The sequence below is a fragment of the Mauremys mutica genome, chromosome 3 (assembly GCF_020497125.1).
Source record: "Mauremys mutica isolate MM-2020 ecotype Southern chromosome 3, ASM2049712v1, whole genome shotgun sequence".
Lineage (NCBI taxonomy): Eukaryota > Metazoa > Chordata > Testudines > Geoemydidae > Mauremys > Mauremys mutica.
In genome coordinates, this window is record NC_059074.1 from 81,536,944 (window position 1) to 81,559,533 (window position 22,590).

Sequence of the window (22,590 nt, forward strand, 5' to 3'; positions counted from 1 at the left end):
AGTAACTATGCCAAGGACTTCTGATGCTTTTCATTTTCGTCTTTGATTATCTCAGTTACTCTGGACCTCTGAGCTCTCTAGGTCTTCACAGTCGGTATAAACTTACCAAATTCAAGGAGAAGGTGTATATGAAATGTGAAGCTTGCCTAATGAAATTGTTTAATGTATTAATATTAAGAGATCAAGTCTTCTAACACAGTAGTGCAATATAGAAATTTGATATTATTTACTTAACACCTTGCAGCCAAATTTTTACAAAATATAATAAATACATACTACACTTGGTTTGTTACAAAACCAGCGCCATCTCTGAGATGGAGTAGGGCAGCAGACAACTAGCACTTAGCATGGTCACAAAAGTTTTGAGGAGGGAAATCCTTCTGAGCTAAGGTATCTGAATAAACCACTGTCCTAACAAAAATGTCACAAGAGTTTTAAAGTCAAAGCGGAGGAAACAGGACCTTTGTTTTTAGAAGCTCATCTGCTGTATCACCACCCCCAAACATTTAAAAATTCTAAGTCAGTTTCCCAGTCATGACACTGGCTTAAAAATCATAAACTTTGGGTTCTTTTTATTAGCTTTCCATTTTTGGAGCATTAGAGATCACGTTTTCAAGCTTTTCTCCATAGCCATGAGGAAAGGCTAGAAACTTACTTTTTTAATGGAAGCTGAAATTCCCACATAATGACATGTCTCTAGGAACCGTGGACTTTGCAAAAAACACCAAAAATCATAAAGACTTGCAAACTCTTGATTTTATTGTAACACTGGATTTGTATAAAGCACTGCCAAATGGTGGCAGGGGCTGTGGTTTGGGGTGTATCCAGGTTTTCCCAAACTCCCAAAATAACATTTGATAAATTCTTTTTTCCCCCTAGTATCAAATGTGCCAGACCACGGTACCACATCAGCCTTACACCTGCCTCGTGCGTGTGCGTGTGCGTGTGTATTGCAGGGATCGGCAACCTTTGGCAGGCGGCTTGTCAGGGTAAGCCCCCTGGTGGGCCGGGCCGGTTTGTTTACCTGCTGTGTCCGCAGGTTTGGCCAATTGTGGTTCCCACTGGCCGCGGTTCACCGCTCCAGGCCAATGAGGGCTGCAAGAAGCCACGGCCAGCAGAATCCCTTGGCCTGTGCCGCTTCCCGCCAGTGGGGCCGCGATCGGCCAAACCTGTAGACGAGGCAGGTAAGCAAACCGGCCCGGCCTGCCAGGGAGCTTATCCTGGCGAGCTGCCTGCCAAAGGTTGCCGATCCCTGACCCTGATATATTGGCTCGTATACTGCTCCCATCACCATGGTAACTAAGCATGACATCTGGAGTGATTTCCCTGCCTCTTGCAATGATTGTGAATCCATTCCTGATTAATGGCAAATGTGTTTTTAAAAAGGTCTTTTTGCCTCTAGATGTTGGATAGTAGCTTGCTATGTTACAGTGATATTAACATCAATTCCTTAAAACTTCAGCTTCCTCAAAACACGGGATCATTTGCCCTCCCCATTGTTTCTATAAAGCAGGAGTTTGTATTTGTGTGTAGTTATTGATACTAAATGCAGGCACATGGGAGGCCTAAGAAGGGTAAATGAAGATCAAGATAATAATGTAAGAGATAAGTTGTGAGAATGGGTAAACAGAAAACTCTCCACTTCTGTGGGAAAACATGGAGGAGCAAAACCATAAACAGGAAAGAAAATGATGAATCTAAACAATGAGTCGCAGCAGTGATTTGCAGTAAATGTGATTATAAAGAACACAGTGTTCACAGCAGATGTGCATCACAGCTGAACATTAAATACACCAATATTGCTTCCCCATTTCCCCTCACCCCATCCCTTCTTCCAAAGCCCAACTTCTGTTCTCCACTGGATTTGTTCAGCAATGGACTTCATACGATTGATTCAGTTCTCATTAAACTGATTTACTGGGATCGCTGGCTCTGCTCAGTTTCAGTTTATTCCTACTTTGTTTAAAATTCGGGAAGTGCTGGGGGAGGGGACAGGACACTAATGGCTGCACTTGTGCAAACGGAGTGGCAGCTGATTTATTGCAAAGGTTATAAAGGAAAAGTATTAAGTGTGTTCCATTCTGCTTGGCAAAGCCATCCTGCACAATGTCCAACAAAACCCTGAGAGCACTGTTTTGCAAAAAGAAGGGGGGTGGAAAGCTCCACCAAAGATGTGCTCTTCTTCTTTGGAGCATTAATTAAGACTGTAAATCACAGGCAACATGAAACAACTGTATCCCACAGAATGTGGACAGTTGTGGAGTTCTGCTGCGCTTGTGTGATCAGCTTGAATAACTACACTGAAGCACTAATGGGAGGGCAAACTTCAAAGAGAAATTTTGGCATGAGGGAGAGGTCTGCAGGATCATTACATGGATAAAGTTGTAAAATAGACTTCTCCATGCAAATTGAGGGGTGGGAGAAGCAATGAAAGTTTGAAAGGTTTATAAGAACTTGGACTTTTTTTCTTTAAAGCACAGAATAAGTTCCATATTGATTTATCATTATACAATCTTTAGATATGTTTATTTATATTTTGATTATACAAGCAGGGGGAGGAGAGAATCTGTATATGATAATTAGAAACTATATTGATAGTCTCTAAAAATAAGGTGCTTTTCCACTTACATTAATTAGATAAGCATCTTCCACTGTTTTGGCACATTGTGGGCACAGTGGTTCAAAGTCTTATTCCTTTTCATAGATTTATAGATTTTTAAGGCCAGAAGGAATAATTAGGGTCATCTAGTCTGATCTCCTGCATAATGCAGGCCATATAATTTCACCCCGTAATTCCTGCAACAAGATCATGTCTTGTGATCGAGCCAGAGCTTATCTTTTAGGAAGACATCCAGTCTTCATTTAAAGACTTCAAGTGATATAGAACCCACATATCCTTTAGCAAGTTAATTACCCTCATGATTAAAAATTTGCCACTTTATTTCTAGTGTTTATCTTGCTTCAACTTCTAGTCATTAGACTTCAGCAGAATTGCTCCAGTGTAACGGCGAAGAGAATTTGGGCCATTCCATCATTTACTATTCATTTTACTTTGGAGTATAGTAATTCATTATATGTATATGCAGTAATGATTAATGACATGTCCTTAATAATTAAGTTACAAGTAACGTATTTACCAGTACAACATATTTTCATCATTATTAGTAAACTGTTGTCCAACTAATTGGTGTCTTTAATTCCTCAGAGCATTCTTGGTCTGCTAAATGTGGTTTTCTATAGATAATTTTCCTTCTAATAGAACATTCCATTATAACAGAGATGCTCTCCTTAATTATACAGGATATATGGAAAATAATGTAAAAACAACTAACTCTGGAGGGAAAATAAACCAGAACTATTTAGTATATGGCATTCAGGAGACCTCTTATTGAGTATCCAGTTGTTTGCAGTGTAGCTGTCATTCCCATTGAGCTTGGTAGTTTCCTACCACTCATAGGACAACACACTCTGACACCATAACAATACCCCAGGAATATCCATTTGAAAATATATAATTCTTATAATTGTTTATATGTAATGAGGAAAAACAAAGATTTTCCCTATTATAGGAATGTCTGTACTAGAAGATTTAAAGAGTGGGAATGAGAATATGAGTCTCAGTTCAAAAGTAGGATTCATAGTAATCGGATTTGTTGTAACTTACTGAAAAAAAGCCAATCTATCTGTGTACCATTTATGTTGTCACAGAAAGTACTCCTTGAGACAGAAAGCACTGCATGTCCTTTCCTTTAGCACTATGGGGGTGTACTGCAAAGCAAAATCCACATTGTATGCCTCGCCTTAATGGTAGAAAAGGACACTACTTACCTTTTTACATTTAAAACAGCATCCTCCTTATTATTTGTGAACCAGAGCATTAGTAGAGTAGTGTATTATGCCTTCATAAGAGGTATTTGAATATTAATAGTCCAGTTCCCAGACTAACACACAAGAATATTTTTATTCTAAAGAGTAGAATCCTCTCCTACTACTACTGAGTTCAAAAAGGCCTGTGCTTTGATGGCCAGCTGTAAATATTTTAAAGGATACCCACTGTCTCATATAGTACCCATCCTGGAGGAAACTTTGTGTAGCAGATTAGAACCATTTATGAGTTTTGTTATTTTCCTCCTTTCTTGCCCCAAAGTTTTGAAAACCTCTTTTTGCAGAAAAGCGATATACAGTGTCCTCAACAGTGTGCTGTATTCATAAAAAAAGTTTCAACAGCCACGTGAAGTTTGTAATAATACCCAGCCCTGCTATAGCCCTTTTCATCTGTAGATTTGAAAACACTGTACAAGAGGTCAGTATCACTAGCCCTGTTTTACAGAGGGGGAAACTGAGGTACAGAGAGGCAAAGTGACTTGTACAAGGTGACCTAATGGCAAAACCAGGTATAGAAAACAGGTTTTCTGAGTCCCAAGTCAGTGTTTTGCCTACTAGGCCACACTATAAATGGCTTGACACTAAACTAGGGTTGCCAGGTGTCTGGTTTTTTTTTTACCGGAAAATCCGGTTCGAAAGGGGACCTGATAGCAGTGCTGACCAGGCACTAAAAGTCCAGTTACCAGAGTAACCACGATCAGCCTCCCTGCTGAGAGGGCAGGAAGACCAGCAGCTGCTGAGCTGCTGATGGAGAGCCTCTGCGGTGGCTACAGGGGGGCTCTCATAGCACGGGGAAGTGGCTCTGGCTGAGAAGGGGGCCAGCCTGGGAATGGGGAAGAGGAGCGCCCACAGGTTCGCACTGACACTGCGGGCAGAGCGGGCAAGGGGAGGGCAAGCTCTGAGCATGCTGGAGAGGCCATGGGAAAGAAGGGGTCAGCCTGCTACGTGTGGGGCACAAATGTCGGGTGAGGAGCTGTTTGGAGAGCAGCCTCTGGTCCCACTCTGCTTGCCAGAGACCCAGAAACTAATATTTCTGTGTAAGTTTTTTGGAGCCAGACAGAGCGAGCAGGTCACGGCTGCCGGGGGAGGAAGGGGGAGTGGCTACAAACAATGGGGCGAGTTCCATATGGAAGCAAGCAACTCTCTGCCCCCAGTTCCACAGACCCAAATGAGGTGTTTGGGACTGTCCCTTGCTTTGGTGTTGGGTTCCTGGAGGAGCTGGCGGGTGGAGCTGGGAGTCTAGACTCCTAGGTTCTCTCCCCGGCTCTGGGAAGGGAGTAGGGGCTAGTGGTTAGAGCAAAGGGGCTGGAAGCCAGGACTCCTGGGCTCCATCCTCTGCTCTGGGAGTGGAATGGGGGCTCGTGGGTTAGAGCGGGTGGGCAGGCGGGAAGACTTAGGGCTCCTGAGCTCTATTCCTGGCTCAGAGGGAAGAATGGTGTTTTGTGATTAGAGCGGCAGGGGTGGGAATAGGGGAAGGCTGGGAATTACTATGGTCCACTCAGATGTGAGATAGAAACAAGTCTCAGTGGAAAAACCTTCAACTCCTTTTTCACATAAGTCTTGATTAAAAAAAAATTTAAATTAAATTAACATTTCTGTTGGTCATGGGTGCTTTAATTTACTATTGCCTTATAAAAACTGAGTGCACTAGTTTCCTTTTCTCTGACCTATCGTGCTTCTGGCTTTCATATCTAGATAATTAATTTCTTCAAATATTAGATATTGCATATTGAGCTGGCTATAGTAAATACATAAATTTACTAAGGCTATGTCTATACTACAAAATTAAGGTGACCTAACTTATGTCAGCATAATGCCTCTGCAGTCATTACATCACTTGTGCGTGTCTACACTTTACTCCCTCACCAGGAGTGCTTTCATCAATTGTACTGTCAGCATGGGGCATTGTGGGACAGCTCCTGAAAACCAGTAACAGTCAACGTTAGCAATGCAGTGTCTACACCAGGGATTGGCAACCCTTGGCACGCAGCCCGCCAGGGTAAGTAAGCATCCTGGTGGGCTGGGCCGGTTTGTTTACCTGCCGCGTCCGTAGGTTCGGCCAATGGGGGCTGCAGGAAGCGGTGGCCAGCACATCCCTCGGCCCGCGCCACTTCCCGCAGCCCCCATTGGCCTGGAGCGGCAAACTGCGGTCAGTGGGAGCCATGATTGGCCGGCAGGTAAACAAACTGGCCTGGCCCACCAGCGTACTTACCCAGGCGGGCTGTGTGCCAAAGGTTGCCAATCCCTAGTCTACACTGACACTGTATTGACCTATCTACATCGACCTTAACTCAATGCTGCTTGTGGAGGGGGAGTGATTAAGTTGGCATAGCAGGGCAGTTACATCGGTGGCAACCAAATTTAAGTGTAGCCACTTCCATAGTTAGGTTAACATAAGCTGCCTTGCATCGACCTAACTCTGTAGTGTAGACTAGGGCTAAGAAATAGCCTCATAATCTTAATTTATTTTCAGCTGTACTGCCATAGCATTTTGGGAGTGTGAGGAGCCCTGCCAAACCATATGTCATTGTTCTCCCAAGTATTGTGGGTTCTAAGGCCATGGTTTCTATTGACTGCAAAGGCCACCCTGAACAGGGGAAAGTGTTAATAACCTGCGATCTTTGCAAACCAATGACATGTTTTCACTGCAATCTATTTTGTTTGCTTTGGTTTACATTTTCAAGGCTCTCTTCCCAGGAAACGGGCTTAAAAAACTGACTAGTATTTTAAAAAGAAAAACAGCGAGTCATCCTTACGTGTCCCACAAAGCAAGGAGGATGCGGAATTGGCAGGCTCCAACAGCTACTTCTGGACTTTGTCCTGCACAGAGAACTACTTGAGATAAAAGACGGGATTCTAGAAAATGTAGGTATTTCCAAACACCAGTTAACAAAATTTAAAGTGGATGCCTTGAAAATGCCACTGCCAACTAGAGATTGCTTGAGTAGTTCAGAATATTGGCCTCAGTGAGCCCTGGAACAAAAGCTCTCCCTAAAACTCCAGGCCTGTCCTTACTCTGATGATAATCCTACTGATGCCCAGGGGAGTTTTTCAAGATGAAATATTACAGGATAGGGTCCCACCTTTGTAACACGTACTGCCAGCAACTATTTTGTAACTTTCTGTATGACTCTTAAGACTGTGTACATTCCGAGTGGGATTTTCAAAAGGACACCCTGCTCGGCTACCTGTGCTCCCACTGCATTCAGTAGAGTTTTATTACTGACTTCAATGGTAGCAGAATTGGGTCAATGATGAATGCTTTTGAAAAAAATCCCTCTAGATTTAGAATGGAAAAGTGCCCCCCAAAAATGTTGCTTGTGGATGACAGCACCGGAGAGGTCTTCAACTTTTAAATAGAAGCAGCAAAAACAATCAGGTTTTCCATACATACACACTATCCTGTGACTGTGAGGCAAACAGTGCTTAATTTGTGCCAGGGCTTGCAAGGACTGAGTCCCAGTACCTCTAGGCTTGGCAGTTCATAGCTCCAGCACCTTTGGGCTTGCTGCATTAGTTATTAATGTAAAAAAATTGCTTGAACCCCAGCACCTTTTTAATTACAAATTAAGCACTGGAGTCAAGTCAGACGTGGATGGGTTGTTTTTATGCAAAGCATTACGTCCTGGTGCAGTTTTCAGACTGCAATTAAACCCAGGGGACAGGGACAAATAGCTCAGTGGTTTGCGCATTGGCCTGCTAAACCCAGGGTTGTGAGTTCAATCCTTGAGATAGCCACTTAGGGATCTGGGACAAAAATCAGTACTTGGTCCTGTTAGTGAAGGCAGGGAACTGGACTCAATGACTTTTCAAGGTCCCTTCCAGTTCTAGGAGATAGGTATATCTCCAATTATTTATTAATTAATTAAAAAAAACTTGGCTCTATTTCTTGGCATGCCAGAGTAGGATAGATCACATCACTATTTTCTATGATTCTGTGATTACTCATGATTATTTGTATTACCAAAACAGGTCAGATGTTACAGTATCTGCCTTCTAAAACACACCTCTCTTGGTATGTCCTACAGTTTCTATTTTCTTGCATAAGAGTTCAAGGCAACCATTAGGACCAGTGATTTGGCCTCATTTCATCACCTGGAAGTTGACTGGTTAAAATCTAACCAGTAACTTCACACCTGATATATTTAGTAACACATGACAAGAACTGTGAGCTAAATCAGTTTCTAAAGGCCGTAAGAAGATAAAAATTCCCTGCTCTGTCATAGAATGGAAATGAGTATACTTCAACTGCCATCCCTCCTAATCTGTTAGCCAGTCTTAGCAGCTTACCAAGCCTGTATTTAACCTATTTCCCTAATGGCAATTAAGAAATGTTTTCATTTCACAGAGAGAGGATTGCCAATGAAATCCCCTTGTCCCCCACCTCCCCGCCCCCCGCTCACGCTTGCTCTCTCCATCCCTCTACCCCCCCCCTTAGCTCAAAGCATCCAAAGCATTCCCTGTATGTTTGGGCAGCATGCAGTGAGGAAGAAATGATTAAGCAGCTGAATGTTTGAAATCCAGCTAAATGCACTGATTATTATCTACTTAGGGCTTTCTTATCTTGAACTGTGTAGTGCTTAATGGCAGGCCCATTGTTTTCAGCTCAAAGGTATTAATGAAAGAATCAGGGCAGCGGGCTGATGTCATAGGTGGCTGAAAGGTGACCTGTTGGACTGATTTCTCTGACTCCACCCCTTTCTAAGACCGTTCCCACTAGTTCAGTAGAAGGGTTAGTATTTTTAGAGATTTAAAAAAAAAAAGTCAGTTTGCATTTGTGTGTCTGGTAAAAGGATTGAAGAAGCTCCTAAATATCCTTCTTAAAAGATGTACTCATAGCTTCTGCTCTACTTTCTCACTTGATAAAGACTCTCACAGGCTTGCATGGGGCTCTGTGTGAAAGCGATCTGCCCCTGTTCACAACTGTAGTAGAAACTGTCCAGTAGACTGCAGTGCATGGCCTGTGCTATGTTGTTGAAGGTGACGTTTACAGTTTGTTTTCACTTTGAAGAAAAAGCTGTAAGAAAGTAGATGTTACCAAGAATTACTTTTTGACAAAGAAAGTTTTGCTTTTAGACAGTCCCTCTCCCTTTAGTAAATGATAGGATTAAAAAATTGTGTTTATGTAACCAAGTGTCAATTTTATTTTTTACAATGTCCGAAGGGTAAAACTGCATTTGTTTAAAAATGTACACAGTTTATTAAAAACATCCAAAATATACTGAAATTTGATCAGATTCCTCCATTTATATTTGAGGTTGTTATATTGTTAGGTATATGCTGTTCACCATTATATAACATGACCAGTGAAAGCAAGAAAGATTTGAAGTATGCTGCAAAACGTCTGTTAGTCTATAAGGTGCCACAGGATTCTTTGCTGCTTTTACAGAACCAGACTAACACGGCTACCTCTCTGAGGGCTTGGCTACACTTACAAATTTGCAGCGCTGCAGCAGGGTGTGAAAACACACCCTCTCCAGCGCTGCGAATTGCGGCACTGCAAAGCGCCAGTGTGGTCAAAGCCCCAGCGCTGGGAGTGCGGCTCCCAGCGCTGTCCGTTATTCCCCACAGGGAGGTGGAGTACGGTCTCCCAGCGCTGGCGCTTTGACTACACTTAGCGCTTCAAAACGCTGCCGCGGCAGCGCTACCACGGCAGCGCTTTGAAGTGCTAAGTGTAGCCACAGCCTGATACTTGAAGTATCTTACAATTCATCCTGGATGGCTTTGTTTGTACTTTTACAAACACTTTGATCTTTGTAACTGTGTATGTGACACACCATAACAAATCTTACCCTCTTCCATTTATATTTTTCTGTGGCCTAGCAGAACACTTCTGCTTTTCTGTTTTGAACCAAATTAGTCCATGCTGCTTATTCTTACCTTTTTTACTTTGTGCAATAGTGCCTTATTGAAAGTGATAAATGTGAGTAAGAAGACATTATTAGATCAAATATTTTTTCCATGTACTCAGTTAAGAATTAACAAAAAAAAAAAATGCATTACCAAAAGCAGACATCTAAGTTCTTGTGGTTTGGAATGGGAACAAATAAAGAACAAAATGGTTTTTAAGTTGTAGTGTCATAAGGTAGCAGATCAAGACCTTGTGTGTGTGTCCAAGTGAGCCTCAGACCAGAATGAAAAACACGCGTCTTTCTTTTTTTGCCTTTTAATGAGACAGCCTTCTTCTGTAACACATACTTTAATCTGTATCTTTGTAACTACACTTTAAATTAATGTATGTGCTGGTGTGTGATTAGTGATTTAAGGCTTTTGTCTTACATAAATGAATGAGTGAAGAGTCTACTCTCTTTTGGTTCTTCCATTTCAGTTGAGTTTCAGCCTGTTGAGGGTTTGACCACCCATCGCAAAACTTAGTGCTCATTTGAAGGACCCCTCTGAGTAGCTCATTAGCAAACACTAGATAGCAAAAGAGAAAGTGGAGGCAGGAAAAGAGAGTGGCACTGAATATTAATAGGTGAGTAAAAGCTGGCCAGATGAATACGATCTGTTTAATAGTAGCTTTGCAAAATAGTCCAGTGGAATCATTTGGTTTTTTTTAATCACAAGGAAAGTAAAGAACTGGTTTACACTATATTTAACTCATCTTGTTTATAATCATTTCTTGCATTTGTTTGCAGCCTGTCTACAAAGAGAATCTTCTATCTGTTAACATTTTAAGTTAGACAAATTGAAAGAGGGAGGATTTTAAAAAATGAGTCATGGATTGCAATCTGTTAAAAACATTATTTTAGGCCAAACTAATAACTGATCAAAATCTGCAATATTCCTTGTGTCTCTCATTTAATCCTATAGCTTCCTAAGAATCTGCGGTAAAAAGCTATCGAAATGTAAGATTACCAAACTAAAGCAATCAGAATGAAGTAATTAAGGAAGGGGACCAGTGTTTTTCTGAGATGACCAAAAGTCATCTTAGTCAGAGTTTCTTATCTTGAAACAGTTATTTCACAACTGGGTTTTAAAAACTACAACCAAAAACCTGTTTTTCTTAATTAAAATCTGAGAAAGCAAATATGATGCAAAATATGCTATTACCTTCCCATCTAAAATATTGAATCAGTCTTTCCTCACAAAATTGCATTGGGATTTTCAAAGGAAAAAGTGCTTCATTACTTATTCAGTAGTTTAACTGATTATGTATCAAACTCATTGGTGAAATTTTTGTTTCCTGAATTTATCTTAAACCTAAAAATTTGGGGGAAGAAGGGGGAGGTTCAGTTTAAAGGTCAGAATGTTTCAGGATTTGAATCCTATGACATTTTTACTTCTTTCCCCTACCCTACCCAAGAATTGAGACTTACAAGCTTTTGAAATGTTTTACATTCTATCTAGTTTGGATTAAAATACTTTAAACTGTCAAATGTTAAATCCCAGATTAATTAAATATCAAAGTAAATTTTACAACATCCTATGTACAAAAATTTCACTCTAGGAAGATATATAGCAATCGGGGTGGAGGGGAATTGCAGAGCTGGCAAAATTCAGTAAAGGTTTCTTAGTGATAATTAATGTATATAGTGTCAAACATGGGTGGAAGATCCCTTACAGATAGTTAAGATCCTGTTTCTGCTTCAAAAACTTTACAGTCCAAGGCTCTGACTCTGCAAGCATTTATACATCAGTAGTCCCACTGAATTCAATTAGACTACTTGTGTGTGTAAAGTTACTCACATGCATAAGTGTATGCAGGATCCAGCCCTTAAGGAGTGTTCATATACAGTACACAGACTCAACTACATTAATTTTTAATTTATTTGAGATGCAGTAATCTTTTTTGTTTATATTTAAGAAATGTTATGATTTGGGGTTTGAAATTAAAATACAGTAGCTTCTCTTCCTTAAGCAAGTTGAGGACCATGTGATGTTTTTTAGCTTGACAGTCTGCAGGGAGACTACTTCTGGTGATTTTCTTTTGTGTCTGGAATAACTGTCAAGCTGATTTAGCTTATCTGAAGTTACATTTATTTGCTTATCATTCAAGCTAGGAAGAAAATAGTGATGATCAAATTATTTGATAATGTGAAGGGAAAAGTGTTATCTTCTTCCTAATTTGTCATGATGCTGATGATCTTGGGTTAAATTGAGAGCATTGCCACTGATATTACTTTCAAGTCTGGAAAATTTAATCAGCAAAGGCCTTGGTAGCTATAAATTTGTGGCAGCAGTCCCTAATACATCTTGTAATTCTATGACAGGCTCCAAATTGCCCGTATTTGGACAGAGATCACCTCAGTGAACAGTTAATGAAAGGGTAGAGGGAACATGAAGGTCAATCATACTGAATTCTTCTCCCTAACCCTCAATTTTTATTGTAACAGATATTGATTTAATATCATTCATTTAACAGAGCTCTTTTTGTTTCCTACATACTGAAAGGTGAACCATTTTGCTCTTGGTTTATGTCTCTCTTCTTTTCTCCCAGTATACACAAAATATTCCAGACTAGAAGTTCCCTATAGTCAAAATATGTCCCTAGAAGTAGCTAACCAAGTAGCTAGCCTGATAGCTTTAAATTCCTATCTTTATTTAGGTATAAGAATAAAACTTTCACTGCTGCATTGGCTTCTGCACCGGTACATGTATCTGACAGCAGAATTTGGCCTAACATGCATGCATCTGAAAACCAGCTACATTCATCAGCTGCACAAACCCACAAACCTCAAAAAAATACTTTTTAGCTCCTTGTGTAACTTAAACTACATGGTAAAAATTCTAAGTGATGAACCCCCCATTTGAGTAAAAGTAAACCAGGAGATTCTGTTCAAACTAACAGCATAAAATAGCATTAGGAAATACTATTTATTGGTCAATCGCCGGGTCAACTTTTGTTTATGAGCCACATCACAAGTATCCTCCACAACTAATGGCTGCTGACCAGACAAAATGCAAGATTTTCTAGTGACCTTTAAAACATAGTGATTCAATTTAATAGTGGGTTATTAACAACAGTTGGGTAAATAATAATGTCAGGTAACAATGTCTCTTTCCTACAATATATCACCTTCTTGCTTTCCTAGTTTGGGTGTTTAAAAAATATGTTTGTTAATTCTACTTTCTTTTTTTCAGGATCCCTTGTTTCTCTGGAAAGCAACAGACTTACCTCTTCTTCTCCCTCATTAACTCTCCTCCCCCAAACCCTCTTCTCTCTTATTCTTCTCTCCTTGGCTTCTTGCTCTCCTCTTTCCTTTCCTCACTCCCTGCTTTTCTTCTTTCAGCCTCCTCTTATTGCTTCTTCTCTTCTTCCATTTGTCTTTCACTTCTTCCTAGAAGGCTCTTTAGCTTGATTTTTTTTCTTTTTTTTCTGTTAGAAGTACAGTAGAAGCCGTTTGCCAGAAGCTGGGAATGAGCGAAGGGGATGGATCACTTGATGGTTACCTCTTCTGTTCATTCCCTCTGGGGCACCTGGCACTGGCCACTGTCTGAAGACAGGATACTGGGCTAGATAGACCTTTGGTCTGACCCAGTAGGGCCATTTTTATGTTCTTACTAGTGACCAGAAGGAAGAGAAATGTTGGAAAGGTAAAAGCAGTGGTCATTCAGTGCATAACTCCCAGTATCACTTCAGTTGCAGCAGGAAGCCCTGCTACTTCTGATTAAACTAGATCAGGACTCTCATACAACTTCAGGGTCAGCTCCCTTCCTATCAAATTAAAACTAAAAGCTATTTTGCAGGGGAAAGATGGGAGGTGAGAGAGGCTAAAAAGCTTGGAGAAGAAAGATGGGGTGTGCAATGAGATCATAAGGATAACCATTCTAAGCTCTGGCAGACCCAGGGAAGAATGAATTCCTAAGTCAATGACCCCTCAAGCAGCATTTGCCACCTCATTTGTATAAGAGGAGCTCCAGCTGAAGCACTTTTGTGGATCACAGATGGTAGTGTGGCATGGGAAGAAAGGTGGTCTCTTGGGACCAATCCTACAATTTAATCTGCACTGGTGAAGCTTTGTGCCTGCATGGAGCCCTTTAGTAGTTGATGGGTCTCTGCACAGGTACAGAGGTCCACCCACATGAACTCAGGTGCAAGACTGTGGCTTTAGGCAGTGCTTAATTTGTAATGAAAGAGGTGCTGGGACTCAAGCAATTTTTTTTACACTCATAAATGATGCAGCAAGGCCAGAGGTGCTGGGGCTATGACTGCCAAACCTAAAGGTGCTGATGCTTAGCCCTGACAAGCTTTGGCACAAATTAAGCACTGACCTTAAGTAGTAAGGATATGCTGCCCTTAGTTCAAACATGCAGCCCTCAAGAGCTGCATAGACTTAGGGGTGTCTATGGCCCTAAAATAGCCAGAACATTATATCAAATCTTTGTTGATCACAAATTATTTTTGCTCTGCTTCAGATGAATGAGAGGAAAGTGAAATGTTATTGCCAGCTCACCTTCTTACAGTGTTAAAACATAGCATTATTCACTGATAACATGTGTTTTCAATTGTGCATCTTCTGAATTTTCACAAGAAGCCAGTCTGAGAAAGCTGGGAAACCTGACTGGAAGTGACCAGGATCTGTGCAACTTGTTCTTGCATATTTTGTGTGCGCACATAGCTTACAGCATTAGATCTTTTATATAAAGTTGGTATGAAGGAAGTAATTTCAAAGTAGAAAAATTGCTTACAGAAAATCTTGGAAATGTTTTTGTTTGTTTGTTTGTTTAAGGCTATAGTTACTGGGTGCTAAAACAAACAATCTTGTGCCTAAATATCAGTCATTTATAAAATAATGATTCATAATAAAAAATAATAAATATTCCTCATTGTGAGAAGAGGAAAAAGTATTAGGGCTGATCCTGCTGGCAGGATTTCTTTTTACAACTGATTCCTCTGTGGAATGCTAATCAAGTCCATTCAGAAAAGACTTAATTAATTTAATTAAAATCTGTCAGATCAAACTGATTAGCCTGACATCTAGGCCTGGATGGAGGAAGCAGGCTTCTGGATGGTGCTTCTGTTGCTCCTGCTGTAGAAGTGGGCTTGCTTTCAGCAGTTAAAGATGGATAGTCGCTAAAGTGATCAAAGCACTCTGTCTTTCATTACCATTGGAATAAATGTTACGGTTCCCCCAGGCCAGTGATCCAGTTTCTTTTTGTTAGAGAATATTCTATAATTCAACAGGACCAACATTTCAGGTAGTGGCAGGTACCCAGCTCTGATTATGATCGAAGGAAAGAGTGAGGTGACCTTTCTTAACCCTTTGACAGCTGGAATACAGATTAAACATTTTTCATCCCTTTGCGATCCCCTGTCTTAATCATTGGCCATGACCACTGCCACACTTGCAGGAAAGAGACAAAGGCCATGTCATGTGACCCCTCCAGCGATTACTATTGACACAGAAGGCTTTGAGATCCACATTTTAGAGTGGCAGAGCAGTGAGTGGCCTCTGCTGTGAAGAGGGAAAGCATTGCTCAAGTGCAGCTCTCTCCTGAATGCTCTAGGATCAAATACTATTAGAAGCTTCTTGAGGGGAAAAGTGAGTATACATTTGACAGTGGCAATGTTCTTTTTCCATCAATGATAAAGGGTAAGTAGGAGGGAGGAGAGTGAATTATCTATTTATTGAAGGGGGTAATCCAGACTAACAACTTTCTGCTGTATCCTGACTGATTTCTGTAATCCACTATTGTAGTGAAACCTTTTATACCCCTAATGTTAAAAATCAAGCACTACCAAATCAGTACATGTGAGCTTGAGAATTTTCTTTTCTTTCTAGTAGATCAGAAATACATTATGGAGTTTGAGTAAGTAGGGAACACTGGGTAAGTAGGGAAGTAAAATGCTGAAAAATCAGGTTTTTTTGCCCTAAAAATACATGCTTCCATATAACAGTCTGTCTGATTGAGATGTCTACATTTGCTAAAATGCATAATGCTGAAAATGTTAGGACAACTAGAGTATGAACAAAATTAGGATGTATTTGGGAATATTGCTAGTTCTGCTTTAAAGACATTTAAAGTATTTAATCTGGTTAGATAAATCCACCATTCTTAAAGTATACCAGGGAAAGTTTAATTCTAAACTGTTATTTTATTTACTTATTTAATGTATTGATGGGGAGGATGGGAGATATTCAATTATGCAAAATGGAGAAATAATTTACCAGTTTAAGGAACACCTGTTGTGCTTCTCAGGTTTTTTCATATGCAAGTTGTTGCAAGTGTGTATATGTCAGAGCTGTCCACCACTGGAAATACTTCATGCATATGGGGAATTGTTTATCTTAATTTCAGAGACTAAACTGAGGTTGAGGAGTTGCTTCCTTTAATATTGGATTGAGCTTGTCTACTGAATGTCAGGTGCTTCCTAAAATACACAAAGCTTCACAATCCTACAGCTGCTAATAGTGAGTTGTAGTTTCTATGGCAAACATCAGGCCAGTCAATACAATCAGTTTTTCTACCCTTCTCTCCCTCTTCTCTCCTTCCACTCCCCTTGTCCAACATCCACACTTATGCACTTACATTACATTTTTCATCTTCAAAGTAGTTTGTAAACATTTTATATCCACAGTTATTGGCTAGCTTCATCAAAAGGATATGGCAAGTAGCTGTTCAGATTTGGGGCCCTGATTCTACCAGGACTTGCACTTGTGTTTTAACTTTATGTACTGTAAGTAATGCCATCAGCTTCAATGGAACTACTCATAGCTCATAAAATTAAGCACGTGTTAGCCTTTGCAGGATGGGAGTTGTAGCTAAATAGTATTCCAATTAAGTAAAAAATCAAAAGGTACATGAAATCATTCTCCTGAGTACCAATTTACTCATTTTATAGAAAACCAGCACTTTCTGACAAGGGTAAGAATGGTAGAAGTTGATATTTAGGAAATGCCAATAATCTATAAATGTGTGGAAATTATTTGTTGAAATGACTTTTAGAACTTTAATTACCGGAAATGCCATTTGTGTGAAAGTGGAAGCCATCCAGTCCAATGCATCCAAGGCATGTAGTATAGTGAAAGGATGCTCAAGTGTTTGATAGAAACATGAATAAATTTAGTTCTTGCGTTTTAAACAAGGCTCTTGTCAATATAATTCTACAGCTGCATTGTTGGCAAAAAAGCAGAAACATGTCTACATTTCACCTGCAGCTATAGTCCCTGACTCCTAACTTTCCAGCTTTATGGCAGTGGCCATCCAATTGATATGGATATCCTTGAAACAGGCAAGGTAGCTTTAATTTGAACAGTGAACCCTGCAGTAAAGAGAGTATGTTTGGTCAGGGTAAGGTCTTATCACTGGGGAAACATGTTTTATTGAACACATGAGGGTCAGAAGGGTAGAGCAGACAAATGCCAGAGAAAGTAAAGAAATTGGCAAATGTATTTATAGTTCTTAAAATATTTGTATTATTTTTCCTTCTCTACTATATAATATTGTCTTTCTGCCATGCTGGGAAATCTTGGAGTCTCTCTGAGGGTTTCTTAGGCCCTGATCCTGCAATGAGCTCTGTTTGGGCACAGGGGTCCACCCACTAGGAACTCATTACACAATAGGAGATTTAGTAGACTGATGTCTCCTGATGATGGCTATGCCATGGCACAAGGAGCTTGTTCTCATTGGACCCCCTTTGCACCAGCTATTGCAGGCACCCTTCCAAAGTCCTGAAGTATGGTATGCTCACTGCATGCTAATTTTTTACAGTATATTCTCTTTCCTGAAAGTCTCCCCACTTCTCTCTTAATTTTTGCCTTAAGATGATCTGCAATTAAATTATAATTTAGTTTACTTATCAAATATTTTCTTTTACATTGTCAAATTTAATCTTTCAAGTACCTATATTGAGAAAGCCGATGGCTTCCCCAAGGCCTGGAAAATACCACTCCACATAACAGAGAATGAATCCTTGGCCCTGAACACGGGTATTACACAGCTAACTAGGGATGAGTGTGTTGGGAGAAGAGACTTATTTTTTGCAAATTACGAATTAAAATAGTGTTCCATTTTCCCTTTTTGTGTCTTAAACTAAAATCTGTGGGGAAACTGCACTGGATATCGTATAGCTCTAATTTTTTCCCCTTGGTCCTAGGCCCCAGTTTAGACCCCACTTAAGCAAAAGGCTTAACTTTAAGCACATGTTCATGTCTCATTCAATTAAATAAGAATTAAGCACATAATTAAGTACTTTGCTGAGCAGGGATGGACTTAAGTATGTGCTGTAAGTCAGTGGTTCTCAAAGCCAGTCCGCCGCTTGTTCAGGGAAAGCCCTGGTAGGCCGGGCTGGTTTGTTTACCTGCCGCGTCCACAAGTTTGGCCAATCACGGCATCCATTGGCCACGGTTCACCGCTCCAGGCCAATGGGAGCTGCGGGAAGCGGCACTGGCGGCCAGTGGGAGCCGTGATCGGCTGAACCTGTGGACACGGCAGGTAAACCAACTGGACCGGCCTGCCAGGGGCTTTCCCAGAACAAGCGGTGGACTGGCTTTGAGAACCACTGCTCTAAGTTAAGCACATGCTTAAGTGCTTTGCTGAATCAGGGCCCTAAAATGAAGAAATTTCCGTGCTAGAAAGATGCAAAAGCTAAGGGCCTGATTTTGATCTTACAGTGAAATAAATGAGTACAGTAACTCCACTGACATGAATGGAGTTACATGGATGTAAAAATGGTGTAAAAGGAAGCATAGGCTTGTGGTAAAGGGACTGGAGGTTATATGCTCTCAATTCCTGGCTCTGTTTTAGACTTACTGAATGACTTTTGGCAAGTCACCTATGTTCCAATACTGAACCTGTCTCTGCACAAGTGAACGCCAGCACCCACAAAAAGTCTCAATGAAGTTTAAAAATTGTTTTGCTAAATCCAGAATTGTAGGATTGGGGAAGGTGCCTATGCCTGCCTGCCTCTCTCTCTCTCTCTCTATCTATATCTATATATATATCTATATATAGATATATATAGACACAATAACATTTCCATTCTTTCACCCTTTATCTTCTCTTTGCAGACCAGGAGTTGGCAACCTCTGGCACGCGGCTCACCAGGGTAAGCACCCTGACGGGCTGGGCCAGTTTGTTTACCTGCTGCATCCGCAGGTTCGGCTGATCGCAGCTCCTACTGGCCGCGGTTCGCCGCTCCAGGCCAATGGGGGCGGTGGGAAGCCATGGCCAGCACATCCCTCGTCCCGTGCCACTTCCTGCAGCCCCCATTGGCCTGGAACAGTGAACCGCGGCCTGTGGGAGCCGCAATCGGCCGAACTTGCCGACGCGGCAGGTAAACAAACTTGCCCGGCCCGCCAGGGTGCTTACCCTGACGAGCCACGCGCCAGAGGTCGCCGACCTCTGTTGTAGACTGTAAGCACCTTGAGACAGATTTGTTCTAACAACCCTCTTTGGGCTCACTATTTTGTTTCATTGCAAAGCCTTTTTGCTAGCATTGAGTCCATGGTTGTCTACAAGTTTGGACTTGGCAAAGTAATTTTTGTGATATGACTACAAATCACTTACAACTAAAGACTTATTCATATTTTTGCATTGAAACAAAATAATGGCAGCATCAAATAGTTTTGTTTCTTGTTGCGAACATGTTTCAGTTCTGAGTAATTTTTATAAGACTACAAAAAGTTGTAAAAATGTAGAACTTGTAGAAATGTGGTACGCTTACAGTTTATAAATTGACTGCTGCTACTTCAGACTATGAAAATTAGACTTTCCTGAATATCAATATGCTCTTCAGCAAATTTATCTGAGGAGGGGAGAATGACCCCTTTATACTGACTGTGCTTGTAGGGTCTTTGTTAAAATATACATACCTCTGGGTTTAATTTTTAATGTTTGTCTATGTAATTGTGATCAGTTTTCAATATAGGTAACAAAAACAAGATGAGTGATGTAATATCTTTTATTGGACCAACTTCTGTTGGTGAAAGAGACAAGCCTTTGATCTTACACAGAGCTCTTCTTCAGAATTTAGGTTTAACTAACTACCACATGCACAAACAAGAAGCTGGTGTCCAAGTTTAGTGTAGTGTGTGTTGTTTGTAGTGTTGTTTGTGATTTTTCACTTTTAGGCACTTGTGATTTTCTGTTGTGTTGTGCCAATTTGTTTAGGTGCTGCCATTCTGAGTAAAAAAAGTGGTTGCCCTAAACTGCACATGAGTGTAAATATATGTTAATAAGCACCCATGGTGAGTGTAATTTGATCTCTCTGGGGTTTCGTTAATGGTTAGCTGTCCCTACTGAACCTGAGCTCCTTAAACAAACACTGCTCCTGTGGGATGAGCCCCCCTCCACCTGCATCCCAGACAGAGCTTAGCAAGGCTGTGAGACTCGGGCAGAGAAGACAGTAGGAGGGCTTTCACTGTCTCTTCAAACAGGAAGGGAAGGCATCATGTGTCTAGAATTGCTATTTTCAAATGAAGACTGGAGGGATGGGTGTGCCAGGGTCTCCTATATGTCCTGAAGTTCACAGGGTAGCTGACCTCACTCAGCTGTTATTTTGCTTATTAACTGACTGGTGTCCAAACAGGTGCCCAGTGCAGTAGAAGACTGATTTGGATAGCTGGCATAACTTTGCTTTCACACTTCAAGAAAAGGGGAAAGAAAAAAAGCAAAAACATGCTTTGCACAGGAAGTGATTGCGTGGAGATATTCTGCACGGTGATTGAAGGGGCAATTTAGTGATGAAGCTCATATATAAAAAATATGAGAGAATGTGTGTTCAGGAAAGTGGAAGGTCTGTGGAACTTAAAGCTGTACTCTGCTGTGAAAACAGAGAGGCTTTGTGCTGATCCTCAGATAACAATCATGTTTCTTGAACTTACTATAGATGATGGCAAAACTTTAGAACTCTGCCGCAAGAGAGACTTCCCACAAGAAGTCGTCTCCACATTTTTGAACAGCAATAGCATTGCATTTCCAGCTTGCTCAGTGTAAGAGGTTTAGATTAAGGGTGGGTCTGCACTGAAACTCCAGTCTGAACAACCCTCAAACTTTGGGGAAACTTTGGATCTGGATCTAATTGTTACAGTTCTGGGCTATCTTGTATTTAAACTTATTTTTAAAATAGAGTAGTAAATCAATTTTACACACATGAAATAAGTAATTGTGGTTCTTGCTTAGTTTCCAAACTCTTTCTTTCTACATATAGATGGCTGAAATTCAATGCAGAATATCAGAATATGTTGGTTTTAAATCATGTCTAGGCTAGAACCAGTATATTTTAGTCTTTTTTAATTATAGCCACTTGGTATTCCAGGTTTGTGACCTTGGGTAGTGGTATAGGATAGAGATCAGCTAGCCTGCAAACGAGCCCTCTTTACTTATGACTTCCTGACTTTAGGCAGTATAGCTCTTTTTTTCTTTGATGACATCTGCAAATATTTGCCCTACAAACAAATGAGATTGCTTAGCTCAGAATAAAGTAATAAAATTATAACTATATAGCCTCTACAACTGACAACAGAAGCAGCTGTTAAGAAGAAGAAGAAAAATTTAAAGTGTAAATGGAATTTGACAAGTTAAAGCCATTTTTACTATCAAGATAAATATTCCTTGTTGTTGTTAGTATGCTATAGTCTTTTCTCATTTAGATTACTGATATAACTATATTTAATTCAATGGAGTTACTCCTGACTGTTGTTAGTGAGAAAATGATCAAGTCCTAAGAGAATAAAAAAAATCTTACTTTTCACAATTTATGCTGTTTGTTTACAGTATACTTCATTTCACTCAGGTTGCACAATGAAACTACACTGGTCGGTTTCACTATTGTTAATAGTTTTACTCTCTAGTTGTCATTTGTTGAAGCTTCAGTTCTCACAGTGAATGTCTAAACAACTTTTCACTGACTTTAAAAGGAAATGTATTGGGACAATTGTGTACCTATTATGTTTTTTAAGATCACTTTTAGAAAGCAAAACCTAAATTTGGGCCCCAAAATTATAGTAATATCGTGTCATCTTGACAGACTATTCATACATGACTATTATTTAATACAAGCATTGGCAACCTATGGCATGTGGCCTGCCAGGGTAAGCACCCTGCGGGCCGGGCCGGTTTGTTTACTTGCTGCATCCACAGGTTCGGCTGATCGCGGCTCCCACTGGCCGCTGTTCGCCGCTCCATGCCAATGGGGGCTGCGGGAAGCAGCGGCCAGCAAATTCCTCGGCCCACGCCACTTCCCGCAGGCCCCATTGGCCTGGAGCGGCGAACCGTGGACAGTGGGAGCCGCAATTGGCCGAACCTGCGGATGCGGCAGGTAAACAGACCAGCCCGGACCGCCAGGGTGCTTACCCTGGTGGGCCGCGTGCCAAAGGTTGCCAATCCCGGATTTAATATTATGATTAAAAGCATTGAATTGATGTAAAATAGAGAATGAAATAAAAGCAAATGTGTGTATTTGAAATGGATCAAACAAGAATTTTGCTAGTCCTAAAACACGACTGATTTTTGTTTTGTAAATTCCAAGTGATTTTTGATTAATTTAGGAGGAAGACACACTACATTCAGGAAATACAGTCACACACTGGCTACTGTGATGTATTATTTTATGAGTTTCAGATTTAGTTGAAGTGAATTTGTATAGAAAGCGTAAGGTGTGAAATCAAACTATCTAAAGCAAGTCTGAGGTTAAGAATCTGAAATAAGAGAAGGTCTTTGGACTAAATATTTATTTCTTCTATTTGTTTATTAAACAAAAATCTATCCTGAATCCAGATCCTATTTTTTGCTATTTTGCTTGGAAGTGCATCTTATTAA

General features: G+C 40.6%; 1 protein-coding gene across 6 annotated transcripts in view; it reads left to right on the forward strand.

The window, feature by feature from the left end:
• The window catches only part of PRDM1 (PR/SET domain 1), a 127,994-nt gene that overhangs the window by 46,233 nt on the left and 59,171 nt on the right, over positions 1 to 22,590 (forward strand). The window contains exon 1 of one of the 6 annotated variants that reach the window (XM_045012102.1): positions 8,736 to 8,865. The exons of 2 other annotated variants lie outside the window; for them this stretch is intronic. In XM_045012102.1, the coding sequence (XP_044868037.1) occupies positions 8,842 to 8,865 (24 nt within the window). In that variant the 5' untranslated portion in view covers positions 8,736 to 8,841. Of the gene's footprint in view, positions 1 to 8,735; positions 8,866 to 15,192; positions 15,372 to 15,554; positions 15,658 to 22,590 lie in introns of those variants that run through there. 3 more of the 6 variants (XM_045012103.1, XM_045012104.1, XM_045012106.1) reach the window with 3 other exon arrangements.